The sequence below is a fragment of the Oncorhynchus tshawytscha genome, linkage group LG13, assembly GCF_018296145.1.
Source record: "Oncorhynchus tshawytscha isolate Ot180627B linkage group LG13, Otsh_v2.0, whole genome shotgun sequence".
Classification (NCBI taxonomy): Eukaryota; Metazoa; Chordata; class Actinopteri; order Salmoniformes; family Salmonidae; genus Oncorhynchus; species Oncorhynchus tshawytscha.
Window position 1 is genome coordinate 12405566 of NC_056441.1, and position 15467 is coordinate 12421032.

Consider the following 15467-nt stretch of genomic DNA (forward strand, 5'->3'; position numbering starts at 1 on the left):
GTCACGCAATGCCTCGACTACAGAACACATATTTGAGGTTTACTGCCATGACAGTCATGATCTGAGTGTCTGAAGGTACGTGGGATGTCCTAGACTGGGGAGAGTGAACATTTTGGTGGAGTTGAATAGGAAATACCGGCAGCACCTACTTGATCTACAGAGAATACTGCAGGATGTTTATAGTACTGGGAAATCATTCTACAGATATATGTAGTGCTACCAGTTTGTTGAACAGGAACTGAATGGTGTCTGATGTCAGCTCTACTTTGAAACTCCACGTCATGACGGTCACCTTCCTTTGAGGCTGACAGTGAGCCTTAAGGGTTTACCTGGGGTGTAGAGCAGAACATCTACCGCCTGGGGGCTAGTCCGGTCCAGAGACGGGTTGATCTTGTGTTTCAGGGTCTCTGACGTGGTTTTGGGAACCATCATTGGCACTGCTCAGGATGGACAGACAAGTCAGAGGTCAAACGTTGAATTGAACATCTCCTGAGAAGCAAAAAGATGTTATGAACATGCACATTCTGCTAATCATTTCAATAACCTTCTGCATAGATTTTGGTATATTTAAAAAAAAAATTTTTTTACCAAGTTTATTTTAGTCATGCAAAAAGATGAACTTTAGCATACCTTCCAGTTTCATTCTGTCAAAGTGTGCTAACTTGGTTGCTGCAAAAATGGCCTTTTGTGACTGTAGACAGCCAACCACTGCATCCATCAACAGGGCGTTGGTCAGAGCCTGCTGCATATACTGGGGGTCCTGAGAGAGACAGCGAGAGAGCGAGACAAAGTGAGACAGAGAGAGAGAGCGAGACAAAGTGAGAGAGCGAGAGAGAGAGCGAGACAGAAAGCGAGAGCGAGACAGAGAAAGCGAGACAGCAAGAGAGAGAAAGCGAGACAGCGAGAGAGAGAAAGCGAGACAGCGAGAAAGCGAGACAGAAAGCGAGACAGAAAGCGAGACAGAAAGCGAGACAGAAAGCGAGAGAGAAAGCGAGAGCGAGACAGAAAGCGAGAGAGAAAGCGAGAGAGAGAGAGAGAGTGAGACAGAAAGCGAGAGAGAAAGCGAGTGAGACAGAAAGCGAGAGCGAGAGAGAAAGCGAGAGAGAAAGCGAGTGAGACAGAAAGCGAGAGCGAGAGAGAAAGCGAGAGAGAAAGCGAGTGAGACAGAAAGCGAGAGCGAGAGAGAAAGCGAGAGAGAAAGCGAGTGAGACAGAAAGCGAGAGCGAGAGAGAGAAAGCGAGAGAGAAAGCGAGTGAGAGAGAAAGCGAGACAGAAAGCGAGACAGAAAGCGAGACAGAAAGCGAGACAGAAAGCGAGACAGAAAGCGAGACAGAGAAAGCGAGACAGAGAAAGCGAGACAGAGAGAGAAAGCGAGACAGAAAGCGAGACAGAGAAAGCGAGACAGAGAGAGAGAAAGCGAGACAGAGAGAGAGAAAGCGAGACAGAGAGAGAGAAAGCGAGACAGAGAGAGAGAAAGCGAGACAGAGAGAGAAAGCGAGACAGAGAGAGAGAAAGCGAGACAGAGAGAGAGAAAGCGAGACAGAGAGAGAGAAAGCGAGACAGAGAGAGAGAAAGCGAGACAGAGAGAGAGAAAGCGAGACAGAGAGAGAGAAAGCGAGACAGAGAGAGAGAAAGCGAGACAGAGAGAGAGAAAGCGAGACAGAGAGAGAAAGCGAGACAGAGAGAGTGACAGAGAGAGTGACAGAGAGAGTGACAGAGAGAGGGAGTTTTTATAAAAGTATTTTAAAAAACAAAATACATTTAAAATTTAAAAAACTACATTCAACTTAAAACTACATTCATCAACAAAAAATTGTTTCCCCTTCTCCACAAAACATACCGCTCCTTCATAAGCCCCTTCTCCACAAAACATACCGCTCCTTCATAAGCCCCCTTCTCCACAAAACATACCGCTCCTTCATAAGCCCCCTTCTCCACAAAACATACCACTCCTTCATAAGCCCCCTTCTCCACGAAACATACCGCTCCTTCATAAGCCCCCTTCTCCACAAAACATACTGCTCCTTCATAAGCCCCCTTCTCCACAAAACATACCACTCCTTCATAAGCCCCCTTCTCCACAAAACATACCGCTCCTTCATAAGCCCCCTTCTCCACAAAACATACCGCTCCTTCATAAGCCCCCTTCTCCACGAAACATACCACTCCTTCATAAGCCCCCTTCTCCACAAAACATACCGCTCCTTCATAAGTCCCCTTCTCCACAAAACATACCGCCTTCCTTCATAAGCCCCTTCTCCACGAAACATACCGCTCCTTCATAAGCCCCCTTCTCCACAAAACATACCGCTCCTTCATAAACCCCTTCTCCACAAAACATACCACTCCTTCATAAGCCCCCTTCTCCACAAAACATACCACTCCTTCATAAGCCCCCTTCTCCACGAAACATACCGCTCCTTCATAAACCCACATCTCCACAAAACATACCACTCCTTCATAAGCCCCCTTCTCCACGAAACATACCGCTCCTTCATAAGCCCCCTTCTCCACGAAACATACCACTCCTTCATAAGCCCCCTTCTCCACAAAACATACCACTCCTTCATAAACCCACATCTCCACAAAACATACCGCTCCTTCATAAGCCCCCTTCTCCACAAAACATACCGCTCCTTCATAAGCCCCTTCTCCACATAACATACCGCTCCTTCATAAGCCCCCTTCTCCACAAAACATACCACTCCTTCATAAGCCCCCTTCTCCACAAAACATACCACTCCTTCATAAACCCACATCTCCACAAAACATACCACTCCTTCATAAGCCCCCTTCTCCACGAAACATACCACTCCTTCATAAGCCCCCTTCTCCACGAAACATACCACTCCTTCATAAACCCCCTTCTCCACGAAACATACCACTCCTTCATAAGCCCCCTTCTCCACGAAACATACCACTCCTTCATAAACCCACTTCTCCACAAAACATACCACTCCTTCATAAGCCCCCTTCTCCACAAAACATACCACTCCTTCATAAGCCCCCTTCTCCACGAAACATACCACTCCTTCATAAACCCACTTCTCCTCAAACAATGGGAGATCTTTTACAGCCAAGAACAAGAATTCAAAATCCACTTTGACTAATCCTTTAAAACCACATCTTACATCCTGCCCATATCCTGTGTCTATTTTATGTTTCCTACTCACAAAAATTGACATCTTAACTTGCTCCAAAATAACATTTAACAATTGACATTTTCTTTTCTGTTGCTTAGTATATTGAAACCCCAAAATAAAAACAGTGTTATTGAAAATCTCCCCTACCGCTGTAAACAAAGAGTCTAGTATTTCAAAGAGAGGTTTCATCCTCTCACACTCCATAAAACAGTTCAAAATGGTTTCTCTTATGTTACAAAAGGGACATCATCTCCAACATCTGATGCCATGCAACACCCTCCAATGATGCCATGCAACACCCTCCAATGATGCCATGCAACACCCTCCAATGATGCCATGCAACACCCTCCAATGATGCCATGCAACACCCTCCAATGATGCCATGCAACACCCTCCAATGATGCCATGCAACACCCTCCAATGATGCCATGCAAATACCCTCCATTACATATCACCAGTACCCTGTACAGTGCTCTCCATGCTGGCTTTACCTTGTCATCAACACCCCCCATTACATATCACCAGTCTCCTTTAGTACCGGTGGCTTGTACAGTGTTCTCCATGCTGGCTTTACCTTGTCATCAACACCGACCATTACATATCACCAGTCCCCTTTAGTACCGGTGGCTTGACAGTGTTCTCCATGCTGGCTTTACCTTGTCATCAACACCACCAACATATCACCAGTGTTTTAGTACCGGTGGCTTGTACAGTGTTCTCCATGCTGGCTTTACCTTGTCATCAACACCCCCATTACATATCACCAGTCCCCTTTACAGTGCTTCCATGCTGGCTTTCCTTGTCATCAAACCCCCATTACATATCACCAACAGTCTGATGCCCTGTACAGTGCTCTCCATGCTGGCTTTACCTTGTCATCAACACCCCCATTACATATCACCAGTACCCTTTAATGATGCCCTGCAACAGTGCTCTCCATGCTGGCTTTACCTTGTCATCAACACCCCCATTACATATCACCAGTACCCTTTAGTAGTACCCTGTACAGTGCTCTCCATGCTGGCTTTACCTTGTCATCAACACCCCCATTACATATCACCAGTCCCTTTAGTACCGGTGGCTTGTACAGTGTTCTCCATGCTGGCTTTACCTTGTCATCAACACCCCCATTACATATCACCAGTCCCCTTTACAGTACAGTCTCCATGCTGGCTTTACCTTGTCATCAACACCCCCATTACATATCACCAGTCTCCTTTAGTACCGGTGGCTTGTACAGTGTTCTCCATGCTGGCTTTACCTTGTCATCAACACCGACCATTACATATCACCAGTCCCCTTTAGTACCGGTACCCTGTACAGTGCTCTCCATGCTGGCTTTACCTTGTCATCAACACCCCCCATTACATATCACCAGTCCCCTTTAGTACCGGTACCCTGTACAGTGCTCTCCATGCTGGCTTTACCTTGTCATCAACACCCCCCATTACATATCACCAGTCCCCTTTAGTACCGGTACCCTGTACAGTGCTCTCCATGCTGGCTTTACCTTGTCATCCAGTTTCACCCTCCAAGGAGTCTCTTCTGTTTTTCAATGTATCTTAATTTAAAACCTTGACACACCCCCTATCTACAGTACCAAAAAATAAAGCCTTTAAATCTAATCCCCCTACCCTGCCTGTAATACCAGACCTGCCACCCCTCTCCAAACCACATTTTCCAGTCCATAAAGCAACCTTTGTATAAACTGGAACTGGAAAGTAGCAGCCCTACTCACAAGATGTACAAGAACGCGTTTGACAAATACAATACACTTTGTAGAACCCAATGATATTTATCCCCCAACCACATTATTAACAACCACTGTCATCTCATCCTCCCTTCCACCATTTCAACTCACCCATTCCAATGTTTTTCCATTGTCCCCTCATCCCCTTGGTACACTCCAAGCTACTTGAAACCTCCCTTACACTATTCCAGCCCCCCTGGCAAAGTCATGATCCCTCCAGACCATTTTCCAATCTGTAAAGCACACATTTTTCCCACTTTACCTTTGCAGGAGGAGATTCCCTGAAACCTATTTTTTTATTTTACATTTCACCTTTATTTAACCAGGTAGGCCAGTTGAGAACACCTTTATTTAACCAGGTAGGCCAGTTGAGAACAAGTTCTCATTTACTGCAACCTGGCCAAGATAAAGCAAAGCAGTGTGACAAAAAACAACAGAGTTACACATGGAATAAACAAACGTACAGTCAATAATAATAGAAACACATATATAAAGTGTGTGCAAATAGAGTAAGGAGGTAAGGAAATAAATAGGCCAATAGTAGCGAAGCCCTAGAGACGTCCAAAAAGTCCCGAATCAGGGAAATGTTATCCCCTATCTGCCTGCTGGGAACACAGTAGGACTGGTTCATGTGTATGATTTGCCCCATCACCTCCCTCAGCCTGTTGGACAAAGCCTTGGACAGGATCTTATAATCAGTGCACATTAAGGCCACCGGCCTCCCATTTTTTGGCAGTAGGGTGAGGACAGCCCTTCTGCAGCTTATCAGTAGTAACCCTCCGGTCAAACTATCGTTAACTACTGCTAGCCAATCCCAACATAGCCCAAACATACTTTAAAAAGTCAACAGGAAGCCCATCAATGCCAGTGCCCTTCCTCTTTCCATGCAGTGTATAGCTCCTGCAAAGACAATGGTTGCTCTAGTTCAACCTGAGCTCCTGCAAAGACAATGATTGCTCTAGTTCAACCTGAGCTCCTGCAAAGACAATGATTGCTCTAGTTCAACCTGAGCTCCTGCAAAGACAATGATTGCTCTAGTTCAACCTGAGCTCCTGCAAAGACAATGATTGCTCTAGTTCAACCTGAGCTCCTGCAAAGACAATGATTGCTCTAGTTCAACCTGAGCTTCTGCAAAGACAATGATTGCTCTAGTTCAACCTGAGCTCCTGCAAAGACAATGATTGCTCTAGTTCAACCTGAGCTTCTGCAAAGACAATGATTTCTCTAGTTCAACCTGAGCTTCTGCAGCCACCTATGGGAGCCCATCAAGTAACTGCTGTGTCACCTCTTTATACTCACACCTGTAGAGCTCAGCATAGAACTCTACTGCCCTCTTTCTAATTTCACTTGGGATAGTGAGCTCCTGTCCAACAGCTGATTTGAGGCAATGAGTAATTCTTCTTTTTCTCTAAACTAAAGAAAAATTTGAATGAGGCATCCATTTCAGAGATTCCCTGGAACTTACTTCTCACCAATGCCCCCTGTGCTCTGATATCCAGCAGGTCTGCCAAATATGGCCTCGATCTCCTGTGGTTTCAACTAACATCAGGAGTTCCACTATTTCAGACTCTGGGGCGTTCATTGATCTGGTGATATCTCTGGTGACATTCATTGTCTATTGATTACAGAATTGCTGAATCTGGATTTTCCCTACATCCCACCACTGTTGAAGATATACAACACTGTCCTTTTCAGACCGCCACCTCTCCCAGAAAAAACTAAAACATCTCCTAAAGTGAGCATCACTCAATAAAGTTATTTTAAAATGCCAGTGTGTACTTGTGGGTTTTACAGCGTTAATGTCCACCACCTCTGTTACTAAACAATGATCAAAACACTGGGGTTTCACAGTGTTAATGTCCACCACCTCTGTTACTAAACAATGATCAGAACACTGGGGTTTTACAGTGTTAATGTCCACCACCTCTGTTACTAAACAATGATCAGAACACTGGGGTTTTACAGTGTTAATGTCCACCACCTCTGTTACTAAACAATGATCAGAACACTGGGTTTTACAGTGTTAATGTCCACCACCTCTGTTACTAAACAATGATCAGAACACTGGGGTTTTACAGTGTTAATGTCCACCACCTCTGTTACTAAACAATGATCAGAACACTGGGTTTTACAGTGTTAATGTCCACCACCTCTGTTACTAAACAATGATCAGAACACTGGGGTTTTACAGTGTTAATGTCCACCACCTCTGTTACTAAACAATGATCAGAACACTGGGGTTTCACAGTGTTAATGTCCACCACCTCTGTTACTAAACAATGATCAGAACACTGGGTTTTATAGCGTTAATGTCCACCACCTCTGTTACTAAACAATGATCAGAACACTGGGTTTCACAGTGTTAATGTCCACCACCTCTGTTACTAAACAATGATCAGAAAGTCCCACTGGGGTTTTACAGTGTTAATGTCCACCACCTCTGTTACTAAACAATGATCAGAACACGGGGTTTTACAGTGTTAATGTCCACCACCTCTGTTACTAAACAATGATCAGAAAGTCCCACTGGGGTTTTACAGTGTTAATGTCCACCACCTCTGTTACTAAACAATGATCAGAACACTGGGTTTTACAGTGTTAATGTCCACCACCTCTGTTACTAAACAATGATCAGAAAGTCCCACTGGGGTTTTACAGTGTTAATGTCCACCACCTCTGTTACTAAACAATGATCAGAACACAGGGTTTTACAGTGTTAATGTCCACCACCTCTGTTACTAAACAATGCTCAGAAAGTCCCACTGGGGTTTTACAGTGTTAATGTCCACCACCTCTGTTACTAAACAATGCTCAGAAAGTCCCACTGGGGTTTTACAGCGTTAATGTCCACCACCTCTGTTACTAAACAATGATCAGAAAGTCCCACTGGGGTTTTACAGCGTTAATGTCCACCACCTCTGTTACTAAACAATGATCAGAAAGTCCCACTGGGGTTTTACAGCGTTAATGTCCACCACCTCTGTTACTAAACAATGATCAGATAGTCCCACTGGGGTTTTACAGCATTAATGTCCACCACCTCTGTTACTAAACAATGATCAGAACACTGGGGTTTCACAGTGTGTCAGTACACCACCTCTGTTACTAAACAATGACCAGAACACTGGGTTTAACAGTGTTAATGTCCACCACCTCTGTTACTAAACAATGATCAGAACACTGGGGTTTACAGTGTTAATGTCCACCACCTCTGTTACTAAACAATGATCAGAACACTGGGTTTTACAGTGTTAATGTCCACCACCTCTGTTACTAAACAATGATCAGAAAGTCCCACTGGGGTTTTACAGCATTAATGTCCACCACCTATGTTACTAAACAATGATCAGAAAGTCCCACTGGGGTTTTACAGCGTTAATGTCCACCACCTCTGTTACTAAACAATGATCAGAAAGTCACACTGGGGTTTTACAGTGTTAATGTCCACCACCTCTGTTACTAAACAATGATCAGAACACTGGGGTTTTACAGTGTTAATGTCCACCACCTCTGTTACTAAACAATGATCAGAACACTGGGTTTTACAGTGTTAATGTCCACCACCTCTGTTACTAAACAATGATCAGAACACTGGGGTTTTACAGTGTTAATGTCCACCACCTCTGTTACTAAACAATGATCAGAACACTGGGGTTTTACAGTGTTAATGTCCACCACCTCTGTTACTAAACAATGATCAGAACACTGGGGTTTCACAGTGTGTCAGTACACCACCTCTGTTACTAAACAATGATCAGAACACTGGGGTTTTACAGTGTTAATGTCCACCACCTCTGTTACTAAACAATGATCAGAAAGTCCCACTGGGGTTTTACAGCGTTAATGTCCACCACCTCTGTTACTAAACAATGATCAGAACACTGGGGTTTTACAGTGTTAATGTCCACCACCTCTGTTACTAAACAATGATCAGAACACTGGGGTTTCACAGTGTGTCAGTACACCACCTCTGTTACTAAACAATGATCAGAACACTGGGGTTTTACAGTGTTAATGTCCACCACCTCTGTTACTAAACAATGATCAGAACACTGGGGTTTTACAGTGTTAATGTCCACCACCTCTGTTACTAAACAATGATCAGAACACTGGGGTTTTACAGTGTTAATGTCCACCACCTCTGTTACTAAACAATGATCAGAACACTGGGTTTTACAGTGTTAATGTCCACCACCTCTGTTACTAAACAATGATCAGAACACTGGGGTTTTACAGTGTTAATGTCCACCACCTCTGTTACTAAACAATGACCAGAACACTGGGTTTTACAGTGTTAATGTTCACCACCTCTGTTACTAAACAATGATCAGAACACTGGGGTTTTACAGTGTTAATGTCCACCACCTCTGTTACTAAACAATGATCAGAACACTGGGGTTTTACAGTGTTAATGTCCACCACCTCTGTTACTAAACAATGATCAGAAAGTCCCACTGGGGTTTTACAGTGTTAATGTCCACCACCTCTGTTACTAAACAATGATCAGAAAGTCCCACTGGGGTTTTACAGTGTTAATGTCCACCACCTCTGTTACTAAACAATGATCAGAACACTGGGGTTTTACAGTGTTAATGTCCACCACCTCTGTTACTAAACAATGATCAGAACACTGGGTTTTACAGTGTTAATGTCCACCACCTCTGTTACTAAACAATGATCAGAACACTGGGTTTTACAGTGTTAATGTCCACCACCTCTGTTACTAAACAATGATCAGAACACTGGGTTTTACAGTGTTAATGTCCACCACCTCTGTTACTAAACAATGATCAGAACACTGGGTTTTACAGTGTTAATGTCCACCACCTCTGTTACTAAACAATGATCAGAAAGTCCCACTGGGGTTTTACAGTGTTAATGTCCACCACCTCTGTTACTAAACAATGATCAGAAAGTCCCACTGGGGTTTTACAGCGTTAATGTCCACCACCTCTGTTACTAAACAATGATCAGAAAGTCCCACTGGGGTTTTACAGCATTAATGTCCACCACCTCTGTTACTAAACAATGATCAGAAAGTCCCACTGGGGTTTTACAGTGTTAATGTCCACCACCTCTGTTACTAAACAATGATCAGAAAGTCCCACTGGGGTTTTACAGTGTTAATGTCCACCACCTCTGTTACTAAACAATGATCAGAACACTGGGGTTTTACAGTGTTAATGTCCACCACCTCTGTTACTAAACAATGATCAGAACACTGGGGTTTTACAGTTACTAAACAATGATCAGAAAGTCCCACTGGGGTTTTACAGTGTTAATGTCCACCACCTCTGTTACTAAACAATGATCAGAACACTGGGTTTTACAGTGTTAATGTCCACCACCTCTGTTACTAAACAATGATCAGAAAGTCCCACTGGGGTTTTACAGTGTTAATGTCCACCACCTCTGTTACTAAACAATGATCAGAAAGTCCCACTGGGGTTATCACACTGGATTTACAGACCTGAGATCGATGCTCAAAACAATACAACCTAACCAACCTGGCCAGAGAGATGGTGTTCCCTCTCACATTAGCCCATATATACGGTCTCGTGCCTCCATTTTGACTCTGCCAAATATCACATAGTTCATGTGTTACAATAGTGTTTTTAAAAAGTCCTTGAGGCTATGAGGTGCTTTGTGATTTCTATCTAAAAGCACTGACTGTACAGTTAAAATTCCCAGCAAGAAATAAATAATCCTCCGCGTTACATTTGTCAATGGTATTTGATAAAGTCTCTAAAAAACATACCCTCTCAACTGCCACTACTAGGGCATATACATTTATTAAACACATAGTGAAGTTTTCATATCTCTCTGTAACGTTTAATAACCTCCCCTCAACCTCCCCTCAACTACCTCTTCAACCTCATATGACAAAGGCAAAAAACCTTTTGAGAACAGGATGGCCACACCCCCACTTTTTTAGTTTTTATGACTACACACCACTGCCCCCCCCCCTCACTCCTGTTGCCACACAACTTCATTCTCCATACTGCTGTGCGTTTCTTGTTGAAAACGTGTCACTTCCCTTTCCCTTTATTAACTCATACACTACGGCTCTCCCCCGTCTCTCGCCCCATTTACGTTTAAAGAAGAAATCTTCAAACTGCTCATGGCTGGGAAAAGTAGAGTAAGAAACAGAAAACACATCTCTTTACAGAGTTGAGACTGGGACTGAACTCTTCCATTTTCTTTAGAATTTACCTCACTTGTCACTCTCGTAAACCACTTTCTTCAGTCTAGCGATTTCTGGGCTTGTCAAACCTCCACCCGTTATTTTTGATATCAGAAACTTTGATTCAATAAACAATTCACTTCCATGAAAAAAATCTGTTACATTATAATCCTGTATATATTTCTTCTCTTTTGTCAAATTCAGAAATTGATGTACCCTTCCAATCCCATACCTCCTCAATTCTCTCGCTTTTTTGTTGTGACGCATCAGAGGCCTCACTCTCACTATCATCCTCAGAAGAAAACTCCATCTCTACAACCTGTTTATCCTCAACTGATTTATCAATCTCTACCATCCTCTTAGAATTAGAACCTTCATCACCCCTTAAATTCTTCCTCTTACTCCTCGGTACTTTGAAAACAGCAGCTTCATTTTCCATTGTTTCACTTTCCTCGAACTCCAATTTCATTCTCCAGCATCCCCTCAGTTACCTCCATCGCAGTTTCACCTACTGCCCCACTGCTCTTTTCCCTGCTCTACTACAACACTGCTCTCCTTTCCTATTTCTCCCACCACATCTATAGGTCATCTATAAGTCTTTGCTAGGTAAAGCTCTGCCCTATCTCGGCTCACTGGTCACCATAGCAACACCCACCTGTAGAACGCGCTCCAGCAGGTATATTTAACTGGTCATCCCCAAAGCTGACACCTCCTTTGGCCGCCTTTCTTTCCAGTTCTCTGCTGCCAATGACTGGAACGAATTGCAACAACAAAAAATTACTGAAGTTGGAGACTTATTTCTCCCTCATTAACTTCAAGCATCGGTAGTCAGAGCAGCTTACCGATTCGCTGCAGCTGTACACAGCCCATCTGTAAATAGCCCATCCAGCCAACCAACTACCTCATCTCCATATCTGTTTTTTCTGCTCTTTTGCACACCAGTATTTCTACTTGCACATCATCTGCACATCTATCACTCCAGTGTTAATTGCTAAATTGTATTTACTTCACCACTATGGCCTATTTATTGCCGTACCTCCTTACTCCATTTGCACACACTGTATACATATTTTTTATTGTGTTATTGACTGTACGTTTGTTTATCCCATGTGTAACGCTGTTGTTTTTGTAGCACTGCTTTGCTTTATCTTGGTCAGGTCGCAGTTGTAAATGAGAACTTGTTTTCAACTGGCCTACCTGGTTAAATAAAGGTGAAATAAATAAAACATTAAAATCCACCGATCTTCTCCCTTCTCCTGAACCCTTAGCCTGTTCATCCCTTCTCAGTGGTGTTTTAGCTGCACCAGCGCTAGAGCTGCTACCAGGCTCTGCACGCTCGTTCTCTGGACAATTGCGCACCAAATACCCCTCTCTTCCACACCCAAAGCATTTCTGCACCAGCGCTAGAGCTGCTACCAGGCTCTGCACGCTCGTTCTCTGGACAACTGCGCACCAAATACCCCTCTCTTCCACACCCAAAGCATTTCTGCACCAGCGCTAGAGCTGCTACCAGGCTCTGCACGCTCGTTCTCTGGACAATTGCGCACCAAATACAACCTCTCTTCCACACCCAAAGCATTTCTGCACCAGCGCTAGAGCTGCTACCAGGCTCTGCACGCTCGTTCTCTGGACAATTGCGCACCAAATACAACCTCTCTTCCACACCCAAAGCATTTCTGCACCAGCGCTAGAGCTGCTACCAGGCTCTGCACACTCGTTCTCTGGACAATTGCGCACCAAATACCCCTCTCTTCCACACCCAAAGCATTTCTGCACCAGCGCTAGAGCTGCTACCAGGCTCTGCATGCTCATTCTCTGGACAATTGCACACCAAATACCCCTCTCTTCCACACCCAAAGCATTTCTGCACCAGCGCTAGAGCTGCTACCAGGCTCTGCATGCTCGTTCTCTGGACAATTGCGCACCAAATACCCCTCTCTTCCACACCCAAAGCATTTCTGCACCAGCGCTAGAGCTGCTACCAGGCTCTGCACGCTCGTTCTCTGGACAACTGCGCACCAAATACCCCTCTCTTCCACACCCAAAGCATTTCATTGATTCAGTAAAAGTGTAGAACACATAATCAAACCCATCAATCTTGAAACTGAACTTTAAATTCAGTTGGTCAGTATCCTTCTTTAAAATCATGTGAACTCGTCTCCTATGAGATACGACATGTTTCAACAAAGGAGATTTGCATCCAAAAATAACCTTTTTTATTGTAGAAACAAATTGTCCATGAGGAGATAACTCTCACTCCAACACTTCATCTCTAACAAATGGAGGCACATTAGAAAGTAGAACTTTCTTCGACGGATTCACAAGAGGAAATACCGACGTTTGTCTCCCACAACACACCACTCAACTATCACCTTTTCAATAGAATCTAAGAATATTACTACAGCGCTATTCATCCTCGAGGCTGATTTTATGCTATTATACCCAATGATAGCGCCCACTGCTCAACTACATTCTTCCACCGAACAACCTGCTACAGCAGGAATCTTCATCCCATGCCGCCAATCAAGTTTTTAAAACTCTACACCGGGAGGGGCCATTACAACCAGCCCCTCCCGCTGGTTCCTCCCTCGAGAGAAACAACCTCAAAGATCCCACCACCCCTATACGTGCTTAGTGATAGAGACACAAACCTTTAAAACAACTCAACTAATCTATATATTCATTAGAAGTCAACCGATTATATCGGCATGGCTGATTAATTGGGGCCGATTTCAAGTTTTCATAAATCGGTAATCGTCATTTTTGGATGCCGATTATGGCCGATTACATTGCACTCCACAAAGAGACTGCGTGGCAGACTGACAACCTGTTACGTGAGTGCAGCAAGGAGCCAAGGTAAGTTGCTAGCTAGCATTAAACGTATCTTATAAAAAACAATCCATCTTAACATAATCACTAGTTAACTACACATGGTTGATGATATTACTAGTTTAACTAGCTTCTCCTGCGTTGCAAATAATCAATGCGGTGCCTGTTAATTTATCATCGATTCCATATAACAACTGTTCAGTAGACAGACAATCACAATCCTCCGCCTTTATCTTGGCCAGGTCGCAGTTGCAAATGAGAACTTGTTCTCAACTAGCCTACCTGGTTAAATAAAGGTGAAATAAAATTAAAAAAATAGAGGGCAGAGTAGAAATCCACGGCATGTTGGCACATTTCACTGTCATCCGTGGTCACCTTCCCACCAGGGTGATGAAGGCAGACCGTCTGTTTGTGTTGTAACGTCAGCTGCTATCATATCAAGAGAGATATCCATATAGTTCTCCTGATCCTCCTCAACTGAGGCCACAGACCCCTGACTCCCTTCTACCACATCCCTCTCAACACTCCCCGCTTGTACCACATCACTTGTACTGGGCATCTCCTCCACTACCTGGGAGACTAGCTCCACATGAACCCCCTCCTGTACCCCATCACTCGTACTGGTCATCTCCTCCACTACCTGGGAGACTAGCTCCACATGAACCCCCTCCTGTACCCCATCACTCGTACTGGTCATCTCCTCCACTACCTGGGAGACTAGCTCCACATGAACCCCCTCCTGTACCCCATCACTCGTACTGGGCATCTCTTCACCAGTCTGAGGAAATGGCTCCCCAGATCTGTCCTTACCTTCTACAACAATATTTTTCTGCTGCATATCAGACGCTAAGTTCCCCTCTGGTACAAGTTGGAACTCCGTACCCTCAACACGGACAACTTGTTCCTCAGAAACAGGTGCTTGTGACTGCTCTACCACTGTTGGCCCACCTCTCCCTACATCAGTGGGCCCAGGCGTTACGAGGCCCACCTATCCCTACATCAGTGGGCCCAGGCGTTACGAGGCTGACCTCTCCCTACATCAGTGGGCCCAGGCGTTACGAGGCCCACCTATCCCTACATCAGTGGGCCCAGGCGTTACGAGGCCCACCTCTCCCTACATCAGTGGGCCCAGGCATTACGAGGAGGACCTCTCCCTACATCAGTGGGCCCAGGCGTTACGAGGACGACCTCTCCCTACCCTTCTCCCTTTTCGGGCAAGCATGTCGCTTATGGCCAACATCACCACACAAAACACCATTGACTAACCGTACTAGCATAAGCCATATACAGTCTGTGTACCTACTTGACTTTAAACGATACCTCCAAAGTCTGTTTTTGGACTCACCGGAGCAAACACCTGTCGCCGAAATGACATAACCTGTTTCAACCCAACCTGTTTCAACCCAACGGGACAAACTTAATTGAACTTGCAAGCTTCCCAAACCCCAATAACTCGCTCTCCAACAGCTCATTGGGAATAAACGCCAGTACATTCTAAATAGTTACCATTGTTGACTGAGAAAAAAGCAGCGTAACTTGAATAAACATACATTTAAAGAAG

The 15467-nt window shown here is 44.4% G+C and overlaps 1 protein-coding gene across 1 annotated transcript in view; it reads right to left on the reverse strand.

Moving 5' to 3' along the window:
• The window catches only part of LOC112246015 (DENN domain-containing protein 3), a gene marked incomplete at its 5' end in the record, with an annotated part of 48807 nt that overhangs the window by 14793 nt on the left and 18547 nt on the right, over nt 1–15467 (reverse strand). Inside the window, 2 exons of the mRNA XM_042295030.1 lie at nt 330–437; nt 631–760. Coding sequence (XP_042150964.1) covers nt 330–437; nt 631–760 — 238 coding nt within the window. The remainder of the gene's footprint in view (nt 1–329; nt 438–630; nt 761–15467) is intronic.